The 9,771-nt window shown below is 48.6% G+C and overlaps 1 protein-coding gene across 4 annotated transcripts in view; it reads left to right on the forward strand.

Annotated features, from left to right (window-relative positions):
• Cacna1d (calcium voltage-gated channel subunit alpha1 D) overlaps positions 1-9,771 on the forward strand; it is a 307,540-nt gene that overhangs the window by 227,714 nt on the left and 70,055 nt on the right. For all 4 annotated transcript variants that reach the window (XM_026779996.1, XM_026779998.1, XM_026779995.1 and 1 more), the window contains 5 exons: positions 1,885-1,999; positions 2,490-2,559; positions 3,482-3,548; positions 4,140-4,287; positions 7,340-7,469. In XM_026779996.1, the coding sequence (XP_026635797.1) occupies positions 1,885-1,999; positions 2,490-2,559; positions 3,482-3,548; positions 4,140-4,287; positions 7,340-7,469 (530 nt within the window). The remainder of the gene's footprint in view (positions 1-1,884; positions 2,000-2,489; positions 2,560-3,481; positions 3,549-4,139; positions 4,288-7,339; positions 7,470-9,771) is intronic.

Below are 9,771 nucleotides of genomic sequence, written 5' to 3' on the forward strand. Positions count from 1 at the left end.
CCCATGTAATAAGCATTTGTACAGACATGAGTTCCCATGGAATAAGCATGTGTACAGACACGAGCACCCATGTTCTCCACCCTTCTGATTTAAAAATTCCTACTATGAATGAGTCCTTAGTGGTCCAGATCCCTGGAGTCCATCCATCTCCGTGGACTTTCCACTGGACTTTCTTCAGGGTGGAGACCCTAGTGCACCTGCCCTGCTGTCCTTAGGGACAGTGCTTTTCTCTGCATGCCCACCACATCTCTGAGTCCCCTGGGCTCAGCTCTAGTGCCCTATCCCCCAGGGAGCTCCTCTGAATTCACCTCAGACTTTGTCCATGCCTGTTGTCGGTGTGCAGAGTTCACTGTCCACTGAGCTTCAGTGGGCAGTCCTCTTCCTCCCAACCAGAGGACAGCTTCATGGGTCAGGAGTCGCACAGAGGCCTGTGAGGACATTGTTTAATGGATGGGTTTCCTCCAGACTGATGATAGCCTCTCCGGAGTCTCCCGCCACTGCTCTCGGTTCCATGTTGAAGCTCTTTGGAGTGTATATCACCATACTCGGTCCTTAAAGAACCTCTTGTGTTGTCTGTCTCCAACTGGACCAGATGCTCTGCTATATCATGTTTCCTCCCATCCCCAGTGCCCAGCAGGGCTGGCCTGCCCGAGGTGCTCTGTCTGTCTTTCTGAATGAATCCACAGCACACCGCTGTTTAGGAAGTTGGAGCCATGCCTCCGGATGCAGGTGATATAGTGACCCAGATTTGCACTCCGCTTCCTGCAAGTTTAGTGTCGTTCCAAGGCCAGGAATGGGATTATCTCTTCATGAGATCCATTTAGAGACATGCTTGATACAGCTCTTGCCAGGGCTGACCCTGTCTAAGCCACCATTGCAAAGCCTGTCTGAGGAGCTTCTGTGTTTCCCATGCTGTCTCCAGCCCAGGGCAGGTGCTTTCCCCAAGTTTCAGCATGTTTCCGTCCTCTTGAAAGACTTCAGCATGGCATCCATCATAGCAATCTTACCACTAGGCCCTTGTTAGCTTTCACTGATAGATGTGTTCAGCAGCCCGCCTGGAAGTTTCTAATATACAGGGCACATGGGGCCACAGTCTACTGCTCCTGTCTTCCTGCCCCCAGCCCTGCTGTAGGCTGAACATCAGGCTTAAGGAAGCAGTCACCCAGCACAAGACCTTCTCGCAGATGACCCTCAACTCCCTAGGCTCCTCAGTTCATAAATACTAGTGAATAAGGATGTAACCACATCTTCTGACTCCAGGTTCTCATTAGAAAAACTTTTGTTTTTCTAAAAGCTCTACAAAACACAATATCAGTTTTATAATTTCAAAACTTAAAAGCTTATTTGCCTGATACATTACCATTTGCAAAATTATGTTCAACTGCAGTGGGGCCTTCAGAACCCAGCCTAGCCACCCCTGGAAGGAGATCTAGCTTACCATCCACAACGGGTATCCGCAGACTGAAGAGTGAAGGAACTGACCACAGGCTCATGTTAGAGGGGAAAGCCTCCTGCTGTTTTGTGCTATGAGATTATTGCAATCACATGTGGCCTTTGAAGGCCTCTGGTTTGTGAAGGAATCCCTTGAATGTGTGTGTTATAACATGTGCTTTCAAAGAGAAGAAATCACACTGCGCTCCATGAAGGTACAGCAGTATATAAGCAAAGAGACAGTAAAATGTGTGTTTCTGGGGGTCTCTGTGGATATCCAGGAGAATAGGTATCTGTGCTTTTCCCTTGTTTTTAAAGGTGGGATTTCACCAGGTTCTCCAGTTGTACTGAGTATCACTCTAGGGTCAGTCAGCCACAAGCAGAGGGGTGTGACATTGCCATTATCAACTGCTGCAGTAAAAAACACGTTGTCCCTTAAGATTTTCAAATCAGATATCCTGCTGAACGTGTTCTTGGCCATCGCTGTAGACAACTTGGCTGACGCTGAAAGTTTGAACACTGCTCAGAAAGAGGAGGCTGAAGAAAAAGAAAGGAAAAAAATTGCCAGGTAATCCTGTTTGCACTGAGGCGTTTCCCAGAGGTGCTAGGAGCGCCCAGCCATGCTGCAAGGGGTGCTAGGGACTCAGCCATGCTTCCTAAGAGCTGAGGCGATTATGGGTGACCACGTGGTACCAGGTGAAGAGAAGGGACTCCTGGGTAGAAGCCAGGCACGTGACTCTTATCCTCAGAGTGAAGAACAGAAGTCACGCATCTCTGCACTTAAAGAATCCCTGCAGTGAGTTTTGGCGTCGTGAATTAAATGTTACGTCCAGGGCTGATTAGCTCTCGGCCGAGGATTTTAATAAGATGAGCTGTGGAATGGCTCCGTTGCATTTGATGGACAGGAAGGCCCGGGTGTGTGTTGTCCTACTGTCTTGTCATCAGTGTTTCCAGTTGAGTTCTGGTCCCTCTTCCAGTACTCTTGATTCAGGATCCTGGCTACCCCTTCGGTACACAGCAATGTGGTTATTCGCTTTCTTGTCTTCTTTTCTCTGTAGAAAAGAAAGCCTCGAAAACAAAAAGAACAACAAACCTGAAGTGAACCAGATAGCCAACAGCGACAACAAGGTATGGTTTCTAAAATAACTTCTCTGTGTTTCAGAGTGATTCTGTACCACTTACACCGTGGAAGCATCTTTGAGTGGGACATTCCGCTGTGGAAAATACAGCCTACAGTATAGGAGCTGAGGTTTCTGATTGAGTTAGAGAAGGAGCTGATTTGTCAACATTATACCATGGGATGTGGACATTCGAGCAGTTGGGCGGCTTGTTTTGTTTTGAATTGCAACTACATGGTTGTGATTCTTAGTGGGGGATACAGTCAGGGTTTTAGTTGACGACTGTTCCCAGACATGACCTTGGAGTCCAGGTGTGCCGAGAGGCTTCAAGGCTGCACTAACAGCTTCATCACACTGATGAGAGCTCTGGACATTTCTGTGATGTATTTGTTCATCAAATTGATAAATCCTGAGTGGAGAGCTGCATATCAAACACTAGACTACCTCCATATATCACAGTCTAACCGAGAGACAGGAATCTAGATATGGTTCTCACACGGTATATGTGCCTGCACTGGCATAACAAAAGGAGAGTTACAGACACTGCCCACTAACTGGGACCCGAGTAGTGGCCAATCTCTTTCCTGCTCTTGGGCCTTTTGATTTTGAAGCAGAATCTCCAACTGCTATCTCTGCACACGTATGCGTGCATGTGAGCGCGCACACACACACACACACACACACACACACACACACGCACAAGCCCTCATATTGCTGAATGGTAGACCGGCCCTTTGACTTTGGCCCTTTGCATGTGAGCGCACACACACACACACACGCACACACACATACATACACACGCGCACACACACACATACACACACACACGCACACACACACACATACACACACACACACACACACACGAGCCCTCATATTGACGAATTGGTCCTTTGAAGCACATTAAGTTAGCATTCCCTCTCCCGTCCTAGGTTACAATTGATGATTATCAGGAGGAGACTGAAGATAAGGACCCTTACCCACCCTGTGATGTGCCAGGTATGTGGGGCAGAGAGGCCCAAAGGTTTGAAGATAGGGGATGAGGATTCCTCACACTGGGCTGCTGAGCCCACCAAGGCCATGGCCCCATTGTCTTAGAGAGCAGATTAGCTCTGTTTTTCCCAAAAGTCACAGGCAGCACAGATGGACCTAAATCCTGGGTTGCAGAAGAGGAAGAGGGACAGATAAGCACAGCTCTTGTTGGAGAAGTGGTTGTTGGGAGTCAAAGCCTGAGGACAAGCAATGCCTGTGACCGGAAATCCACAGACCTTCCAGCTAAAACTGAGCAAGGGGGTGGTGGGGAACCAGACAGATGTTGGGAGGATGGCAGGGAGGCTCTCACCAGTGTCTGTGGCCATACTGTGCCCTGGAGGATGTCTCCTTCCCATGTTTCATAGCTCAGTGCACCAGACGTGGATGGGTGTTCCACCCATGAGCGTGCAGCCTGTACTCCAAAGGAAAGGGGAGGTTTCGGTTGCTGGAAGCAGTAGATGTTGTCAGTGTGTAAGCCACGTTTTACTGTGACGTTGAGAACAATAGTTCAGACCCAAATGTAATCTTTCACACCTATAAAAACCATTCCATTTAAAGTAGGTGAAGAGGAAGAGGAGGAAGAGGAGGATGAGCCTGAGGTTCCTGCTGGTCCTCGTCCTCGCAGAATCTCAGAGTTGAACATGAAGGAGAAGATTGCACCCATCCCCGAAGGAAGCGCTTTCTTCATTCTTAGCAAGACCAACCCGTAAATACTTTATTCCTAATTCTATCGCTGCCCCTCTCTACAGTGACTCTTGAGGGTAGTGAGGGTGGAGTAAAGAAAAGTGGTTCACTGCCCCCCTCTGATCCTGAGTGTTCCTGAACCCCACAAGTTCCCCTCAACCCCTCCTCTCTCCCTGCCTTAGACATGCATTTAACCTGAGGAAGTGTCCTGTTCCCATGGGGGTGTGACAGAGTCCTGGAAGGAGCCTGCTCTAGAATCCCTACCCCCACCTCCCTGCACGGGAAGAGCCATAGGGCAGTGTCTAGCTCTGTAAGGTGTTATGATGGGGTCCATAGCTCTCCTGATGTGTACACTGGCTACCTCTGGCACCCTTTCTTAACTAGTAGATCTTGTCTTTTTTTTTTCTGAGATAGGATTTCTCTGCAGATTTGGAGCCTGTCCTGGAACTAGCTCTTGTAGACCAGGCTGGCCTCAAACTCACAGAGATCCGCCTGCCTCTGCCTCCCGAGTGCTGGGATTAAAGGCGTGCGTCACTGCCACCTGGCTGAATCTTGTCTTAATATGCTTTGTGGAATAAGAATTTGGTCTGCAGGTTCTGCACAGCATCTTCATGTTCAGATCCTTCTAGGTGATTTTCCCCCCTGATGAGTTTTATGGTATTGCTCACAGTGCTTTATAGGGTGTACACGTTTGACTCAGCACTATGAAAATGCTTAAAATAGCATTTCTCATATTAAAATGATAGGTGCTCCCCGGGGACATGGGGCTGACTCATAAACTGGGGGAGGAAGAAGTCTTGTTTACTATCGGGTTTCTAGGTTTAAATCGTCTGGGGTTAAGTGGGCTGCCAGGGGAATAGGTAGCTCCTGGAAGGTTTCTAGAAGAATTGCCGAAGTTCTTGGCTGTCAGGAAGGAACACTGTGTGATTCACAGGCCCTGCTGGGACTCGGGTGGGTAGCAAGGCAGGCTCAAGTCCTTAAAACATTGACAGTTTCATGATCTTTACAAAATTAATTTGTTGCTATTGTGTGTGAATGGAAGAGGGCACATGTGCCACTGTGTATAGAGTTAGAGGACAGCTTTACAGCTGTGGCTTTCTCTCCGCTTTGTGTTGGCTCTGGGGTTAAACTCAGGCTGTCAGACTTGCATGCAAAGTCTTTGCCTGAGCAGTTATCTGGCCCACCCTGATGATCTCTATACAGCTCCTCACTGAGCATCCTTTAAAAAGAAATCAACAGAAAAGATTGTGGTGCTGTTGGTGGTGCCTGTAGTGCGTGCGTGCGTGCGTGCGTGCGTAAGGAACGGGTTCATTTTACCAGAAAACAAAGGTACCCTTGTCCTCATTGTCTTAAAGCATCTTCTCCAGGCCCAGCTACTACAGTGTGCAAACCTTCCAGGAAGTGCACAATGCCGAGTAAGCCAAGATGGGGGAACTTGAAATGAGGGATCACCATCATATAAAAGTGACTCAGTTTGGAAATTGAGTTATTTTTCCCAAGGGAAAAAGTAACTCTTTAGATCTGAATATTGAGAATAGGATGTTTTGACCCGGCCCCACGGCACCGCAGGGGAACAGGAGAGGTTCTGATGCTCTCCACGAGCCGTCATGAAAGACCTGGCTCTGGGTTGAGAGACCCAGCTGCCCTGCTTGCTTCTTGGGGTTGCAGGATTCAGTGAGAAATCCATCACAGAGTGCAAAGAGAGCCTTGTGTGTGAGCAGACAATACAGCACTTCTGCTTCACCATGTAAGGAGTACCTGTGGATCGGTACTGAATTAGAAATAGGACATTGATGGGCCAGTGAGAGGGCTCAGTAGGTAGAGGTGCTTGCTGCCAATTCTGAGGACCTGAGTTTGATCCGTTCATATCCATATGAAAGGAGAGAACTGAGTCCCAAAAATTATCTTTTGAACTTCGCATGCATACTGTGGGATCTGACACACACACACACACACACACACACACACACACACACACACACACACACGAAGAGGGGAGAGGGAGATGAAAAGAGAGTGAGAATAGGCAGAAGTAATAAAGTATTCTAAAAATAGGACATTTATGACAAAATTTTCAGACAGCAAGAGACTTCAACTCTCTCTTGTTGCAGGTCATGTTTGCAAGACAATTCCTTTGTGGATAAAGAAGGGAATGTGTTCTATTCTTTGTGTTAAAATAAAAACTTGGGGCCAGTTAAATTCGACAGTTTAGTAGAGCAGCCTCAGACAGAAGCCATCCCATGAACTGTGTCCTGCAGTGTGGAGATGTCATCATGGACAGACTCCAAAGTGAAGGAGCGACCCCTTGTCTGGCCACAGCACTGCCGGGGCCATACTTGAGCATGGGCTGATCGTTTGGCGGGCCATGATTGGCCTGAGACTCGGCGTCTGTTGCAGGAATGTCTTCCTATGCTAGGCCTCCAGTTAGTTTGCAACTAACAGGTTGGGTTGTAGTTTGTTGTGTAGTTTACTCAAGGAACTTAATTTGGCCCAGTCTTCTTTCATAAGTCAGGCTTTATGCTGTGGTAGAAAAAAAATTGGTAGTAGAAATGCCTGGATTTGAAATCTACCTTGGTCCTTACTAGCTTCATTACCTTAACATATCCTTCATATCTATAAACCTCAGTTTTCTCATATTTTTATGTGTATGATTGTTTTGCTTACATTATGTCTTTGTGCCATATGTATGCAGTGCCCACAGAGGCCAGAAGAGGGCATTTGGGACTGGAGTTACAGAGGTTGTGAGTCCCCATGTAGATGCTGGTAACTGAACCCAGGTCCTCTGGAAGAGCAGCTAGTGCTTTTAACCACCGAGCCACCCCTCTGTCCCCAGTCCCGCCTTTCATCTTTTGAGGACAGTAACCCCATGTGTAAGGATTTGATGAAATGATCTCTGTGGAACTCCCAGCCCCAAATTGCTCACACCACAGGCTAGCTATAGGCTTTGTGGGATTAATGGTGGGCCAGCCCCCTCCTGGTTCTTCTCCAAGAAGCCCTGCAGCCTGGAGGAGCCCTGCAGCCTGGAGGAGCCCTGCAGGCTCAGGCCTACATCGATGTGGTGCCTTTCTCGACAGGATCCGTGTGGGCTGCCACAAGCTCATTAACCACCACATCTTCACCAACCTTATCCTGGTCTTCATCATGCTGAGCAGTGCCGCCCTTGCAGCCGAGGATCCCATCCGCAGCCACTCATTCCGGAACACTGTAAGCCTCTGAGAGAGGAGATGTGGGTGGGACTGCCCTGGGGGTCAGCTCCAGCCTGGTTATGTCAGGGGCCATCCTGGATGGGGCCCAAGAATGGGAGCCTGGGGCTAGGGCTTCTCAGTAGGTGTGCCGAGGGCTTGCTTTCTCTGGACAAAGCTGGCGGAGATGCTGACTTACTTAGAAGCCTCTGCTGTACTGCCAGTGTCTTCAGGGACCTCTTTGCTCCTTTTTCCTTACACTGGGGTTTCTCGTTCCCCATCAGAGGCATGGTGATGACTCCTTAGAGGCTTAGGTCTAAGGGGAGAAGGTGAACTTGAGTCCCAGCATGCCATAGGTCAGAGACCTCTGCCCTCAGGCTAGTGAAAAGAATTCCTTCTCTCGTGGAAATTACATGAGGTTGCTCAGCTACTCTGCTGGTGAGAAGCATGGGTCAGGAGAAGATGGGGGCAAGTTGAAAGGGGCAACAGGTGAGGGTTAAATTTTCAATTCTTTACCCAGTGTTGTAGCTTACAGATGGGGCCGTGGTACATCCACGTTAGAGCATACCTGTTTCTAAATTAGTGTTTGCTTCAGGCTCTCTTTCTTAGTGGTTTATATAACTCAGCCCTGAAGAAACTCCAGAGACATATTCAGATAACTATGGGCCTGTCTAGTAACCGCCAAGGCGCTGCCCAAGAGAGGCAGCGGGAGCTCAAGGCTGTCACAGCTGCCTGTCTCCTCTGCACATCAGCTCAAGAGAGATTTTGGGATTAAGACACACTGACCCATCAGTGCCCCCGGCTTTGCCTTGATAATCATACCCTCATACTGTAGCTCCCCGTTTCAAGTTCCTGTCAGGAGACAATGACTAGGACTTTCCCCTGAGGCTCAGGAGGAGTCCGTGTCAAGACAAAGGCACCAAGTCCGCCTTAGTCCACCCTGACAGACACGGCTTTGATGTGCATTCCAATGGACGGAGCACCCCTCTGTTGTGGAGTTCCATCAGGAAAATGAAGCATGAGGCAGAAAATGTGTTTGGAGACAAATCATGTTATCACAGGTCAGGAGCCAGTCCAGGCTAAGTGTCCACGAGGAATGATTTCTGTTTCTTCTTATCATAGTCTTTTCCCCATGCATCTGTTGACTTGTTTTCCTATCTTCTTAGACAGGTGTGTGTGTGTGTGTGTGTGTGTGTGTGTGTGTGTGTGTACACATGTGTGTGTGCACGTGTGTGTGTACACATGTGTGTACACGTGTGTGTGTGTACGTGCGCACACTGCTGTTACATCACTGCAGTGTTTCATTTGAACAGTAGCTTAGTTTTTAGTGGCAAGGGAAAGAGAGGCTGCGTGAAGAAAGTCCTTCAGCCTAAGACCTTAGGTTCGCCCTGGGTGTCACAGAAGTGTGACGGCCAGGTTCTTTCAGTAACAGAGGAGGGAATGAGGAAAAGGTGGTTGGGACCTGATAATCAGCTTGGCACAGAAGTCCTCTAGCGATGTCTCGGAGCCCAGAAATGGACTCCCCGACTTCCTTTGAAAATGGGAAGAGGCAGTGTGTGCTGCAGTGGTGGCTCCAACAGAGGAGACATAATGAGAAGCGTAAACCTAAATGGTCTCTCCAGTCCTCCCAACACTGATATCTTCAGTTCTTAAAGCTGTAGATGGACTGGCAAGATAGAGCAGCAGGTGAAGGCACTGGCCACCATGCCTGACCACCTGAGCCAGGTCCCTGGAACTCACAGTCAAAGGAGAAAAGTGATAGCTAAAAGTTGTCCTCTGACCTCCATGGGTGGGTGGGTGGAGGGATGGATGGATGGATGGATGGATATAGACCGATAGACAGACATGCAATAAAGCCATTTCCATGAGATTAGCACACAGTACAGTCTTGTGTACTGGCAGCCTTGGCTGTCATCTTTCTATTTGAGAGTCATAGTGTCAGCAGCACACTGAGTAACTCTGTTGGAGCAGTCAGACTTCACTTGACCTGCCTCTGAACCTTGAAGGATCAGGAGCTCAGAAGACTCGTAGATACTAGGTGGGATTCAGGGATGCTGGTAGAGTAGCCTATACCACACATTGAAACTCAAGGTCAGTCTGTTCTTTCTATGGGCCCAGAAAGGCAAGGACCAGTCTTGGGAGAAAGCAGCGTTGTGTATGGAATGTGGCAGGAGGAAGGCGCTGAATACAAACCCTGCCTCACAAACTCAACCATTCTGGCGTATGAGGGTGGGGTGGGCAGATCACATGCTAACTAAATCGTCCTGGGCCCACAGGGACACATGAAACTTTTTGACTTGATTTTATGCCATTAGTATCTTTAT

This window comes from Microtus ochrogaster, chromosome 6, assembly GCF_000317375.1.
Source record: "Microtus ochrogaster isolate Prairie Vole_2 chromosome 6, MicOch1.0, whole genome shotgun sequence".
Classification (NCBI taxonomy): domain Eukaryota; kingdom Metazoa; phylum Chordata; class Mammalia; order Rodentia; family Cricetidae; genus Microtus; species Microtus ochrogaster.